Below are 15,520 nucleotides of genomic sequence, written 5' to 3' on the forward strand. Positions count from 1 at the left end.
CAAGAGCAGTCGCTTTTTACTTCTGTCCTCTCCCTTCTACATCCCCCTGCTTCCCTCAAGATGTGACAGCAGGGGCCTCACTGGGGTGATTGCTGCTACTATGATTACTACAATGGAGATAACAGGAGATATTTTCTCAATGCCTGTTTCATGCCTTGACATGACACACATCGTAATCCAACTACGGTTCTATGAGACCAAGACTGCTACCAACGCATTTCACAGATAAGCGAGTGCCCAACCACAGAGGGAGGACCACACAGGGCCATGGGATACCCGTGCCACCCAGAACAGAGGCAACTCTCACAGGAAGGGATTGTCGCCACCATCCAGGATCTGAACCAAGAGGCAGTGCAGGGGACAGTTAAGGCCACAGTCCCAGAAGGGTTTCTGTTCTAGCCCAGCCACTTCCTAGCTGTGTGACCTTACGTACACGACACATGTGTATGCGTGTTGATACCTACGTTCCCCGATGTGTCACTCGTGGATAGTAAGATGCAGCCACTTCCTGCCCTTGGCTCAGCTCTGCAAGGGAGTGAAGTCTACCTACCCAGGGAGTGACCTTGGCCCACCTTCCCCAGTGCTTCTGCTCTGTCCGGCGGATATTTCTCCTCCTAGGTCCTAGGATAGACTCAAGGGAGGTGAACCTCACAGGCCAGGCAGAGTTTCTTGTTCTCAGTAGCATTGAGGACACCCTTACAACATCCATAAACTCTCTTTCTTGTCTTCTTTTGTCTTGGAAAAGGTTTAAATGGGACGTCAAAAAATTTGAGCCTCATTTCTCCATTAGCCCAGAAGAAGGCTATATTACCTCAGGCATGGAGGTTTCTTTCGAAGTGACCTACCATCCCACCGAGGTGGGAAAGGAGAGCCTTTGTAAAAACATTCTCTGCTTCATCCAGGGAGGCAGTCCTCTGAGCCTAACCCTGTCTGGAGTCTGCGTGGGACCACCTGCAATAAAAGAGGTTAGTAGGTGCTGTCCGGGGTGGCCCCGTGGCAGGAGTGACCCCAGCAAGTGAACTCAGCCGGGCCTCCTTCAAACATGCAGGCCTGCCCCCTCCCTCCACGAGGCCTGCGAATACATCATTTCCATTGCTGGAATATTCATTCTCCCCTCTTCATTTGGTTTATTCCTTTCCATTCTTCAGCTCTCATCTGAAGCATTACATTCTCAAGGAAGCCTGCTTTCACATCACTGGCTAGGTCAAATTCCAAGCTCTATGAGTAAAGCATTAACACCTTTCTCCTTTTCTGTGGTTTTTTTAAAAAAAAGGCCTTGGTATACCCCTCTGCTAGCCTTGTTACTGGAAACCTAACTGAACCGTCAGCTGTGTTACCTGGCAACACTGCTTATGGGAGAAATGACACCCAATCTCCCTGTCTGTAATTTTGTTAAATAATGTTATATGAGTGGAATCATACAGTATGCTATGAACTTGTATTTATAAGTCTCAGCAGGAACATATGCTTTCATTTCTCTTGGATAAAGACCCGGTTGTGGAATGGCTGGGTCATGTGGTAGGCATATGTTTACCTTGGTAAGAAACTGCCAAACTGTTTTCCAAAGTAGTTGTGTCCTTTTGCAATGCCACCAGCAATGTCTGACATCTCCACTTACTTCACATCCTTGTCCATAGTTGATAGTCAGTTTTTTAAATTTCAGCTATTCTAATTGGTATGTAGGGTCTCTCGTGGAGGCTTTATTTTCCTAATGACTAATGATGTTAAGCAACTTTTCTAGCACTTATTTGCCAGCCCTGTATTATCTTACTTGAAGTGTCTGTTCAAATCTTCTGTTTATTTTTAATTAGGTCATTGGTCTTCTTATTAAAGTTTCGAGAGCTCTTTGTATACTCCGAACGTAAGTTTTGTGTTTAGGTCTTCAGTCTATTCAGAGTTAATTTCTGTATATAGTGCGAGATATGGATCAAAAGAAATTTTGTACATGGATATCCAATTGTTCCAGTACCACTTGTTGAAAGACTCTTTTCTCTACTGAATTGCCTTGGCACCTTTGTCATTGATTGTAAATGACAATCAATTGATCATGTATATGTGGGTTCTGTTCTCATCCATTGATCTATTTGACCATCTTTATGCCAATACCACACTGTTCACATTGTTAAATTCAATGGCCAGTTCTTTCTTGAACTATGGGGAGCATTTGACACCATAAGCCCGTTCCTCCTCCTGCAAACACTTCCTTCACTTGGCTCCAGCACACCACTCTCTCCTGGGTTTCTTCCTACTCACTGGCTTCTCCTTCTCATCTTCTGTTTGTTTTTTGTTTTTTGTTTTTCTGAGACAGAGTCTCACTCTGTCGCCTGTGCTGGAGTGCAGTGGCATGATCTCGGCTCACTACAACCTCTGCCTCCCAGGCTCAAGCAATTCTCCTGCCTCAGCTCCTAAGTAGCTGGAATTATGGGCCCCCACCACCACACCTAGCTAATTTTGGTATTCTTAGTAGAGACAGGGTTTCGCCATGTTGGCCAGGTTGGTCTCAAACTCCTGACCTCAGGCGATCCACTCACCTTGGCCTCCCAAAGTGCTGGGATTACAGGCATGAGCCACCAAGCCTGGCCTTCTGATTCTTTTAACATTGGAGTTTGTCAGTCAAGAACTAGTCCTTAGATTCCTTCTTTCTTCTACATACAATCATTTCTTGTTGATTTCAGCCAGTTTCTTGGCCTTAAAAAAAACACTGTTAGGCTGGACACAGTAGCTCGTGCCTGTAATCCCAGCACTTTGGGAGGCCGAGGCAGGAGGATCGCTTGAGCCCAGGAGTTCACGACCAACCTGGGCAACATAGTGAGACCCCACCTCTACAAAACAACAACAGTAACGACAACAATGAAATTGCTATACTGATAACTCCCAAATCTTTATCTCCAGCCTGGGCTCTTCCCTTGAACCCCAGATTTGTAAATTCTACTTCCTGCTTGACTAATAGGCATGTCAAATTTAACATGTATGAAACCTGAGCTCCTGATCTCTCCCTGAAACCTGCTCCTTCCACAGTCAACCCCACATCAGTAAAGAGCATCTCCATTCTGCTCATTGCTCAGACTAAAAACTTGGGTGTCATTCTTGAACCTTCTTCCACTTGCACCCAAGATACCATACAACAGTATATGTTATTGGCTCTTCCAAGTACAACCGGAATATACCCACTTTCTACCATCCCCAGTGCTACCAGTGCCACCCAAGCCACTGTCGATCCCCACCTGGCCTATTGCAAGTGTCTTCTAGTTAATCTGTCTTCCTCTGTCACTTCTAAGCATCTAGAGCCATTCTGTTAGAGCATAGATCAGATCAGGTCACTCTACTCAAAACACTCATAAGTCCTCTTTTTTCAATTAAAAAAAAAAGTCTCTACCACAACTCCAAGGCCCTGTGTGCTGTCCCCTGTCACTTTATCTCCCCCTCACTCACTTCACATTTGCCACACTGGCCTCCTTGCCTTTTATCAAAACCAGGAGCTTTGTAACTGGTATTTCCTTTGCCAGTTACACTCAGGCTGACTCAGGCCCTTCCCCAGGTCTCCCCTGCTTCATCCTTCTTGGTCTTTAATCAAATATATATGCTCAGTTAGGCCCTTCCTGATCACACTGTGTAAAAACTCCAACCCACTCCCAATCTGGCACCCCCTCTGCTTTGTCTTTCCCTTGGCACTTATTTCTGTCCTGCATGCTCTGCATTCCACTTGTGTGTCTGTCTCCCCGCACTGGAATCTCAGCTCAAGGGCAGAGATTTTTGTTATTTCGTTCATTGCTACATCTCCACCACCAAGAACAGTGCCTAGCACATAGAAGGTACTCGTAAGTAGGTGTTGAGTGAATGAAAGAAAAATAAACGGACCCATTGAAACTCATGATGGGAAGCACTATTAAAGTCAGTCTTCCCCAGCGCACATTCTGTACCTCTGGCCCTGGAGACAGACCAGGGGGAAGTGCCATGGAAGATGAGGTGCCTGCTTTCTTCCAGGTGGTGAATTTCACATGCCAGGTGCGCTCCAAGCACACGCAGACCATTCTGCTGTCAAACCGCACCAACCAGACCTGGAATCTGCACCCCATCTTTGAGGGTGAGCACTGGGAGGGGCCTGAGTTCATCACCCTGGAGGCCCACCAGCAAAACAAGCCCTACGAGATTACCTACAGGCCCCGCACCATGAACTTGGAAAACCGCAAGCACCAGGTAGGCTGAGGTCCCCTGACCCCCATTGGTTTCCTGGCATAGTTGAAGGTGGTACTGTGTGAATGAGGTTAAAAGACACTTTGGGGCCAGGCACGGTGTCTCATGCCTGTAATCCCAGCACTTTGGGAGGCTGAGGAGGGTGGATCGCCTGAGGTCAGGAGTTCAAGACCAGCCTGGCCAACATGGGGAAACCCCGTCTCTACTAAAAATACAAAAATTAGCCAGGCATGGTGGCATACAACTGTAATCCCAGCTACTTGGAAGGCTGAGGCAGGAGAATTGCTTGAACCCGGGAGGCAGAGGTTGCAGTGAGTCAAGATCGCACCACTGCACTCTAGCCTAGGCAACAGAGTGAGACTCTGTCTCAAAAAAAAAAGACATTTTGGAAGCTGAGAGCTCAGAGGATGTTAGATGGGGAGCATCTAGATTATGTTGGAATAGTGAGGAATTGTGCAGATTATCAAGCTTTGGCTTCCTTTTTTCTTTCTTTTTTTTTTTTTTTTATGTAGAGGGGATTCTCGTAGAGTCAGGGGCTTGGTTCTGAAATGGAGTCCAGACAAAGCATCAAGTAATTAATGTTTCACTTAATTGCATAAATAACACAATGGTGACTGTAACAAAATGAAAAAAAGAAAAGTGGCCATAATCTTCCACCCTATTAAAAAATGAACTTTTTTCTTCTATCTTCACTACCAATCCTTATTCAGATACAGCCATATCTGTCATCATCACATACCAAATTGTACATTCAGTTTGTTTTCACTTTACAGTATAGCACTAGCATTTTTCTATTTAACTATGTGGTCTTTGTGATAATTATTTTTAATAACTGCCAAATATTTCACTGAATGAAAGTTCCACAATTTGTTTTACGTTTCCATTTGTTGAATGTTTATCTACAAATTTTCATCAACATTATAACTGGTTCTTATATATACACATAACTTTTTTCTTTGGAGGGATTTTTCTTCAATAAGCTCTCTGGGATGGGATTCCTGGCTCAGATACATATGAACATTTTTCTGTCTCCTGAAATATATCACCAAGATGCCTTCCAAAGTATTATGTTTCTTTCCAGGGCCTCCATTATCCTCCATTAATCCTGGGTCTCTACATGCCTGAGAGGTACCTAATAAAGAACGCTGTGTGTCATTCTGATCACATCCTTCTTCTCCTTAGGGCACCCTCTTCTTCCCCCTCCCGGATGGGACTGGCTGGCTGTATGCTCTGCATGGGACTTCCGAGCTCCCCAAAGCTGTAGCCAGTATCTACCGTGAAGTGCCATGTAAGACCCCCTACACTGAACTTCTGCCGATCACCAACTGGCTGAACAAGCCCCAGAGGTAAGGGGATGGGGTTAGGGGTCTGGGTGGGGAGACGGAAGGAGGACTTTCACCATCTAGCCTGGTCCTTCCCCTACTTAGGGCCTCTAGAGGATGTTGAGGGGCTCAAGGAGTCAGAGACAGAGTTCCCTGATGTGACCAGCCATTTCCTGAACACTAAGCCTCTAGCGAGATTCTTTTTCTGTGCTGTTAGTTACTTGTAAGTCTCCTAGAACAATGCCTGGCAGAAAATAAGCATTCGATAAATGTTAGCTGTTTTTATCATAATGATAATCATCACTGTTTTTACTGAGTGTTCTGTCTTATCACCTAAGCCACTGGCCAGAGAAGCAAGTCCTTGGATCTTGTCCTTGCAGGAGGAGCAGAGTGGAAATCAGGCACCAGGAGAGCTCAAGGCCAACAAGCATGGTCCCCTTCTTTGACAGAGAAGGAACTGGGAGACGAGGCACAGTGTACTGAAGGCTTCCTGCTTAGCATAGTGGCTAAAGGCCTGACCTAAATTTCAATCCTGGTTCTGCCAGTAACCAGTAATCTTATCTTCCTTCTCTTGGAGCATCTTATCTTCTTTCTCTTATCTTCCTTCTCTTGGCCTCTATTTAGTGACACGGAGATGATAGTGATATGAATTAATACCTCCTATGGATACTGCAAGGATTAATGCCTGTAACACACAGGCCACTTAGTCCCTGGCACATAATAGGTGGCCAGTAAATGGCAGTTCCCATTATTGTTAGTGACAGGGTAAAGACTAGAACCCTGGACCCATGCACTACCCATAAAATCAAGAGTACAGCTGGCACTTTTCCTTCTTGCCTTTGGGTTAATGATCTCATTTCATCTCCCGTCTTGTCTTCTCCTATGCTGCCCCAGATTCCGGGTCATCGTGGAAATACTGAAACCAGAGAAACCGGACCTAAGCATCACTATGAAGGGCCTTGATTACATTGATGTACTATCTGGCTCTAAGAAAGACTACAAGCTGAACTTCTTTTCCCACAAGGAGGGAACGTACACTGCAAAGGTATCTACATGGCAAAGGCACCACCCTGGAACTCAGGAGGTTTGACCCTGAGTTTGATCCTGGTGTTAGCAAGTAAAGATGGCCACCCATGCTCACTGCTCCAAGACATCACAGGGTCTCTCATTCATGAGTTGGTTCACCTCATCCATTCAGTGGTTTAACGAGTATCTATGGAGCACATATGCCATGTACTATACTGATTGCTGGTAACACGTCAGTGACCTGAATAGGCACAATCTCTGTTCTCACAGAACACAGAGTCTAGTGGAGAGAGATGGACATTACTCAAATAATTGCACTATGGGTGTATAATTACAAAATGAGGTAAGTGTTTTGAAGAAAAGGGTCTGTAGCTCATGGGAGAGGCCAGGATTGAAGATAACATTTGGGAATTTTTCATTTGTAGGTAGTATTTGGAGCTATGGTGTGGGATGGAATCACCAAGGGAAACATTTTAAAGTTAAAAAACAAAAACAAAAAAAAGAAAGTAGGAACACACACACACACACACACAGAGAGAGAGAGATACTGGCAAGATGCATCCAGCAGTGTGAGATCTCCTTTTCTACAATAACTGAGTAGGCTGCTCCAATCACATCTAATCAGATCAGCATTCACAGACAGACAAGATTTTAAGAGAACCTCAAAATCAAGAAATCATGAAACATCTAAAAAAAAGTTACCATAAAATAGAAACACCTACTCAATAAATCAGAACCTCTGAAAAGAATGAGTTATTAAAGCAAACAGAAAACTTTAAGTGGATATTATTTATATCCCCAAAGGGAGAAAATCATACCCATGAAATAAGGATAAGCTATTGTGACAAAGAATCAATTAGAGGCTCTAGAAACGAAAAATAGAATATTTAGAAAACCATACAGGAGGGATGGACTTTATAATGGGGATTACTAATAACTTAGAAGATGGAACTGAGTAATATCACCAGATATTACTAGCCCTTGAGGACAAAGAAATGGAACAAAATGAAGTAATAACAAGCACCAGCAAGGATGTGGAGAAACTGGGACCCTCATAAACTGCTGGTGGAAGTATAACATGGTGCAGCTGCCCTGGAAAAGAGCCTGGTGCTTCCTCAAATGGTTACACACAGAGTTACCATATGATTCACCAATTTAACTCCTAGGTAATACCCTAGAGAAATGAAAACATATGTGCACACAAAAATCTATACACAAATATTCATAGCAGCATTATTTATAAGAGCCAAAAAGGAGAGACAACCCAAATTTTCATGAACTGGTAAGTGTATAAATAGAGTGGAATTTGGCAATAAAAAGAAATGGAAATAAAATATTGATAACTGCTATAAAACGTTATGCTAAGTGAAAGAAGCCAGTAGCAAATATATGATTTGAAATGTAAGTGAATGTATGATTTGAAATGTAAGTGAATGTATGATTTGAAATATAAGTGAATATATGATTTGAAATATAAGTGAATGTATGATTTGAAATGTAAGTGAATGTATGATTTGATATGTAAGTGAATGTGTGATTTGATATGTAAGTGAATGTATGCTTTGAAATGTAGGTGAAAGAAGCCATTCACATATTGTGTGACTCCAGGTAGATGAAATTTGAAGAATAAGCAAATCTACAGAAATAGAAAGTCGATTCGTGGTACTGAGGGCTGGAGGGGATGGGTTGGGGTAAAGGGGAGTGACTTAATGGTTATAGGGTTTTAGGGATTATGAAAATGTTCTAAAGTTTATTGTGGTGATGGCTATGCTGCCTTGTGAATATATTACAAACCACTAAATAGAACACTTTAAATGAGGGTTTGTATGGTATGTGGGTTATATCTCAATAAAGCTGTTTCAAAAAAAGAATTAAAGGAAGTATGAGACAATGTATAAATCAAGAAGTTCTAATATATGTAATAGGAGCACCTGAAAGAGAAACAAGATACTAGAGGGAAGAAAATTTTCAACAAAATAACTGAAGAAATATTTCCAGGGCTTTTTAAGAAGATCGAGTCTTCTAATCGAACGGGTCCATCAAGTTGCCAAACAGGATGAATGTAAAAATACTCACATCTAAATACATTAGAGCAAAGTTTCAGAAAACCGGGATGAAAGAGAAAGTCCTAGATGATTCTAGAGGAAATAAAAGGAACTAATAATCATGGTAACATGAGACTTCTTGTGGCAACACTTAAATACAAGAAGATAATGGAACAAGCTATCCAAATGTCTGAGTGAGAATGATTGTCAATCTAGAACTCTTTTTCCAGACAAAACTCTTATGACCCCAAAACTTGGACATACAAGGACTCAAAGTAACTGACCTAGGGCCAGGCACAGTGGCTCACACCTGTAATCCCAACACTTTGGGAGGCCAAGGTGGGCTGGCACGTGCCTATAGTCCCAGCTACTCAGGAGGCTGAGGTAGGAGGACTGATTGAGCCCAGGAGATTGAGGTTGCAGTGAGCCGAGATGACACCACTACACTCCACCTGGGCAACAGAACAAAACTATGTCTCAAAAAAAAAAAAAAAAAAAAAGTAAACCACCCATATGTACAAACTCCATCTGTAAATAAATACAAAATTAAAAGTTTTTGAATTAACAAAGCTTAAAAAATAAGTAAGTGAACCATGTGCAGTGGCTCACGCCTGTAATTCCAACACTTTGGGAGGCTGAGGTGGATGGATCACTTGAGGTTAGGAGTTCAAGACCAGCCTAGCCAACACAGTGAAACCCCATCTCTACTAAAAATACAAAAATTGGCTCAGCATGGTGATACATGCCTGTAGTCCCAGCTACTCAAGAGGCTGAGGCAGGAGAATTGCTTGAACCCGGGAGGCAGAGGTTGCAGTGAGCCAAGATCACATCACTGCACTCCATTCTGGGCAACAGTGAGACCTTGTCTCAAAAAAAAAAAAAAAAAAAAGTGACTTAAAGAGGAAAGTACAAGGATATAATAAGCAAAGAATCAAAATTAAATTGATAGGTAATTTTAAATAATTGTTGAAAGACAATCTAACATAAATATTTCATATGACCTGAACATAGGAAATAGCAAGGGGAAGAATAAAATAAGGCAATGAGAAACATTTCCTCATTCTGGAGGAATTGAATGGGGGAAATAAGAGAAGTTTTCTCATTCAGAGAGAAGAGTAGGAAGAGAATAGAGATATTCATAAACTGTAGATGTAAACAAAAAATAAGTAAAGATATGTATCAAAATAGAAGTGAAAAGACTTTGGAGTAAAAATGACAGAGTGAACCCAGATCACCAGTCTCCTTACAGTAATACATATTGAGATTAAAAATGATAACATTTTTTAAAGAATAGAAAGCATTTCTGCTTCTGGTTATAATGATTATAATAATCCATTTTATACTCCTCCCACTATAAAAAAAAAACACATAAAACTCAACCAAATCTCTGAGGCAACTTTTCTCAGGCATTGAACAACAGGCAGCACAATACTGCAGTCCTCCAAAGGGAAGGAAAACTCATAACATGAATCCCCACGATTATCCTGGTTCTCAGCCTAAGGACAATTTCCTGACTACAGTTCAGTGAGCTAGAGTCCACGCAAAGCACAGCAGCCCCCAAAGAGCTGAGGAGGCAGAAATCAAGAGTTTGGGGCAGTCAAAAAGGCTGGTCTCTACAGGGTACGACACCAGAGAGAAAGGACCAGTGCATGAGTAAAGAGGACAGGTCAGAAGACAGCATGGGGGTTCGAACCCTCACTATCCTTGGCTAGGAGTTGGACTGCACATGTGCAGTGTGAGACAACATGAGATTTACTAGGGAACAGCTGCTATTTGGTTGATAAAGGAATAGCAATACTATGTGTTAATCAGTGCTGGGAACATTGGAAGTCTGGCCCAGCCAGAGGAAACAGATTGCATTAATACCTCATTAAAATCCTGAAAACCCCGCTAAAATACTAGAAAAGCCAGAAGAAAGGCTTAGGAGAAAGGGCCATTCATAAGGCCTTCTCTTTGTTAGCCCTTTAAAAAAGCTTAAAACTGAGCACATACAAGTTCTACAGGGAGGACAAAACCTGGAGATTGTATCCCAGCAAGTCAGAAGGTCCTGATAAATACCTTGAGCTTTACACAGATGTGCTCTAACAAAGCATAAAACCAAACCCACACAAATTTAAGTCAGTGATTCAGCTACCTCTTAGAACAAAATCAACACTGTTAAAAGGAAGACAATGGAATCCAGGATCTCTACAATGATCATCAGCATTGTCCAGTACACAAACAAAAATTACTAGACCTGTGGAGAAGGAGAAAAATGAGATCCATAGTCAAGAATAAAAGGCAGTCAATGGAAACTGACTCCAAGATGGGTCAGATGTTGGATTTAGCAGGCAAAGACTTCACAGCAACTGTTCTAAACATAACGTAACATTCTCTGGGAAGACGAAAATGATAGAGAATGTGAATGAGGCAGAAAATTAAATTACAGACATAACTCAGAAATACTATGGGTTCAGTTCCAGGCCACCATGACAAAGCTAATATTACAGTAAAGTGAGTCACAATTTTTTTTTGTTTCCTGGTACTTATAAAAGTTATGTTTACACTATACTGTAGTCTATTAAGTGTACAATAACATTAGGTCTTTAAAAGTAATGTATATACCTGAATTATAAATTACTTCTTTGCTAAATAAATCCTTGTGATCATCTGAGCCTTCAGTGAGTCATAATCTTTATGCTGATGGAGGGTCTTGCCTAATTTCGATGTTGATGACTGCTGACTGATCAGGGTGGTGATTACTGAAGGTGGGGGTGACTGTGGCAATTTCCTAAAATTAGACAACAATGAAATTTGCCATATAAATTAACTCTTCCTTTCATGAAAAATTACTCTGTAACATGTGATGCTGTTTGAAAGCATTTTACCCACAATATAACTTCTTTCAAAATTGGAGTCAGTCCTCTCAAATCCTACTGCTGCTTTATCAATTGAGTTTATGAATATTCTAAATCCTTTGTTGTCATTTCAACAATGTTCATGGCATCTTTGCCGTGAGTAAATCCCATCTTGAGAAATCACTTCCTTTGCTCATCCATAAGAAGCAACTCAACATTCATTCAAGTTTTATAATGAGATTGTAGCAATTCAGTCATATCTTCAAGCTCCACCTCTAATTCTAGTTCTCTTGCTATTTCTACTACATCTACAGTTACTTCCTCTACTTTTCAAGTTACTGAAGTCTTGAACTCCTAGGCATAGGTGAGGGTTTGACCTTCCCCAGTGAATCACAGATGTTCTTAATGGGATCTAGAATGGCAAATCCTTTCCAGAAGGTTTTCAGTTTACCTTGCCCAGACCCATCAGAAGAATCATTATCTGTGGCAACTATTACCCTATGAAATGTATTTCTTAAATAACAAGACTTGAAAGTCAAAATGACTCCTTCATCTATGGGCTGCAAAATAGATGTTGTGTTAGCAGGCATGAAAACAACATTCATCTCCTGTACAATTCCGTCAGAGCTCCTGGGTGTCCAGGTGCATTATCAAAGAGAAGTAATATTTTGAAAGGAATCTATTTTCTTTTTTTGTTTGTTTGTTTTGAGACAGAATCTCGCTGTGTCACCCAGGCTGGAGCGCGGTGGCCGGATCTCAGCTCACTGCAAGCTCCGCCTCCTGGGTTCACGCCATTCTCCTGCCTCAGCCTCCCGAGTAGCTGGGACTACAGGTGCCTGCCACCTCACCCGACTAGTTTTTTGTATTTTTTAGTAGAATCAGGGTTTCTCCGTGTTAACCAGGATGGTCTCGATCTCCTGACCTCGTGATCTGCCCGTCTCAGCCTCCCAAAGTGCTGGGATTACAGGCTTGAGCCACCGCGCCTGGCAAGGAATCTATTTTCTGAGCAGTAGGTCTCAACAGTGGGCTTAAAATATTCAGTAAGCCACACTGTAATCAGAAATCAGATGTGCTGTCATCCAGGATTTGTTGTTCCATTTCTAGAGCATAGGCAGAGTAGATTTAGCATTGGCACCAACTGAAAGTCACCAGGCGCACTATCCCTGAACAGGAGCCAGCCTGTCCTTTGAAACTTTGAAGCCAGGCATTGGTTTCTCTTCTCTAGCTGTGAAAGTCCTAAATGACATCTTCTTCCAATAGAAAGCTGGTTTATCTGCATTGAAAATCTGTTGTTTGTGTAGCTACCTTTAACAATTATCTTAGCTAGATCTTTTGGATAACTTACTGCAGCATCTACTCAGCACCTGATGCTTCACCTTATATTTTTATGTTATGGAGACAGCTTCTTTACTTAAACGTTATGAACCAACATCTGCTGGCTTCAAACTTTTCTTCTGCAGTTTCCTTACTTCTTCAGCATTCATAGAATTCAAGAGAGTTAGATCCTTGTTCTGGACTAGGCTTTGGCTTAAGGGAATGCTATAGCTCATTTGATTTTCTATCCAGACCACTAAAGCTTTATCCATATCAGCAATAATTCTTATTATATAATTATTATTATGTGTGAGTTCACTGGAGTAGCTCTTTTAATTTCTTTTAAGAACTTTTCCTTTGCATTCTTAATTTGGCTAAATGTTTGGTGCAAGAGGCCTAGCTTTCTGCCTATCTCAGGTTTTGACATGTCTTCCTCACTAAGCTTAATCGTTTCTAGATTTTGACTTAAAGTGAGAGCCATGTGATGCTTCCTTTCATTTTAACTTACATGCCATTATAGGGTTATTAATTTGCCTAATTTCAATGATGTTGTGTCTCAAGGAATAGGGAGGCCCGAGGAGAGGGATAGAGATGAGGGAATAGGCAGGCAGTGGAGCAATCAAAACACACACAACATTTACTGATTAAATTCACCATCTTGTATGGCACAGTTCATAGCACCCCAAAACAATTACAATAGTAACATCTGTATTAGTCCATTTTCACACTGCTATAAAGCATACCCAAGACTGGGTAATTTCTAAAGAAAAGAGGTTTAATTAACTCACAGTTCCACAGGGCTGGGGAGGCCTCAGGAGACTTACAATCATGACAAAAGGGGAAGAGAGGCACATCTCACATGGTGGCAGGAGAGAGACAGTGGTGAGCAAATGGGAAGAGCCCTTATAAAACCATCAGATCTCCTGAGAACTCACTCACTATCATGAGAACAGCATGGGGGAAATCACCCCCATGATCCAATCACCTCCCACCAGGTCTCCCCCTTGACATGTGGGGTTTACAATTGAAGATGAGATTTGGGTGGGGACACAAAGCCAAGCTATATCAACATCCAAAATCACTGATCACAGATCATCATAACAGATATCAAAATAATGAAACAACCAGGCAAGGTGGTTCATGCCCATAATCCCAACACTTTGAGAGACCAAGACAGGAGAATTACTTGAAGTCAGGAGTTCAAGACCAGCCTGGGAAACACAGCCAGACTCCATCTTTATGAAAAATAAAAATAATGGAAAATGTTCAAATATGAATTACCAAAATATGACACAGAGATACAAAGTGAGCACATGTTGTTGGAAAAATGCTGCTAATAGACTTGTTCAACGTCACAAACCTTCAATTTATTTTTAAAAAGGCAGTATCTGCAATGTACAATAAAGTGAAGTGCAATCAATGGAGGTGTGGCTGTATTTGAAAAAATAATTACTGACATTTTCCTAATTGGATTAAAAAAAAAAAAAACTATAGATCCAAGAAACTTGGAAAACTTCAAGCAGGAAAAATAAAAAGAAAACTATGCCTATACACATCAGGCATCGTTTCATTTTCAAACTGCCAAAAAACAACGATAAAGAGAAAAGCTTAAAGCAGTCAGGGGGAAAAAATACATATTACAGAGAGAGGGACAGCGATAACAATGGCTGTCCTAGAGTTCTGGCTTCACCTAGGAAATAATGGAAGCTATCTGTAAAGTGCTGAAAGAAAAGGAAACAGTTCATCTAAAATTCTTTATCCACTGAAAATGTCCTTTAAAACTGAGAGTGAAATAGACATTTTCATATAAAAGAACCTGAGAGCATTCATTATCAGCAGATTTACATTACTGCACAACATGTTAATAGATCTTCTTCAGTCTGAAGGGAACGGATACCAGATGGGAACTTCAGTCTGCAAGAAGAAATGAGGAGCTCTAGAAATGGTCAATACCTAGGGAAATACAAAATATATATTTGGAGGGTTTTTTCTTCGATTTCTTAAAAGACAACTGACAGTTTATAACACATATAATAACATCCTAAGGTAGATGTTCTTATGTATGTAGCAATAAAAGATATGACTACAAAAGCACAAAAGATGGAGTGGACAGGCAAATGAACTGATGCTAAAGCAAGGTTATTATTGAGTGTGAGGTAGGGACCAGAAAGCGTCCGTTGTCAAGTGGGAAGTGATAAAATATTAACATTTAATAAATGTTGATAAGGATTCATTTTTAGCTCTGGAACAACCATTAAACATTGTTTTAAAGGCCAGGCGCAGTGGCTCACACCTGTAATCCCAGTACTTTGGGAGGCTGAAGTGGGCAGATCACCTGAGGTCAGGAGTTCAAGACCCACCTGGCCAACATGGTGAAACCCCATCTCTACTAAAAATACAAAAATTAGTCGGGCGTGGTGGCACATGCCTGTAATCCCAGCTACTTGGGAGGCTGAGGCTGGAAAGTCACTTGAACCCAGGAGGTGGAGGTTACAGTGAGCTGAGATCGCACCACTGCACTCCAACCTAGGTGACAGAGTGAGACTCCATCTCAATAAAAAAAAAAAGTTTTAAAATATGACTAAGAAGCCAGTATAGAAAATAAAATATATTCCAAAAGATTATATATCAATCCAAAAGAAAGCAGGAAAGTAACAACAGAAAAATGAAAAATAAAAGGGATATGTGGAAAATAACTAGCAAGGAAGCAGACTTCGGGTCAAACATATAAACAATCACTTTAGGCCAGGCGTAGTGGCTCATGCCTGTAATCCCAGTACTT

General features: G+C 41.4%; 1 protein-coding gene across 1 annotated transcript in view; it reads left to right on the forward strand.

Annotated features, from left to right (window-relative positions):
* HYDIN (HYDIN axonemal central pair apparatus protein) overlaps positions 1 to 15,520 on the forward strand; it is a 388,294-nt gene that overhangs the window by 359,174 nt on the left and 13,600 nt on the right. Inside the window, 4 exon segments of the mRNA XM_033218949.1 lie at positions 746 to 965; positions 3,985 to 4,197; positions 5,377 to 5,540; positions 6,411 to 6,561. Of these exon segments, the coding sequence (XP_033074840.1) occupies positions 746 to 965; positions 3,985 to 4,197; positions 5,377 to 5,540; positions 6,411 to 6,561 (748 nt within the window).

This window comes from Trachypithecus francoisi, unplaced genomic scaffold, assembly GCF_009764315.1.
Source record: "Trachypithecus francoisi isolate TF-2019V2 unplaced genomic scaffold, Tfra_2.0 Lachesis_group10, whole genome shotgun sequence".
Taxonomy (NCBI): Eukaryota; Metazoa; Chordata; class Mammalia; order Primates; family Cercopithecidae; genus Trachypithecus; species Trachypithecus francoisi.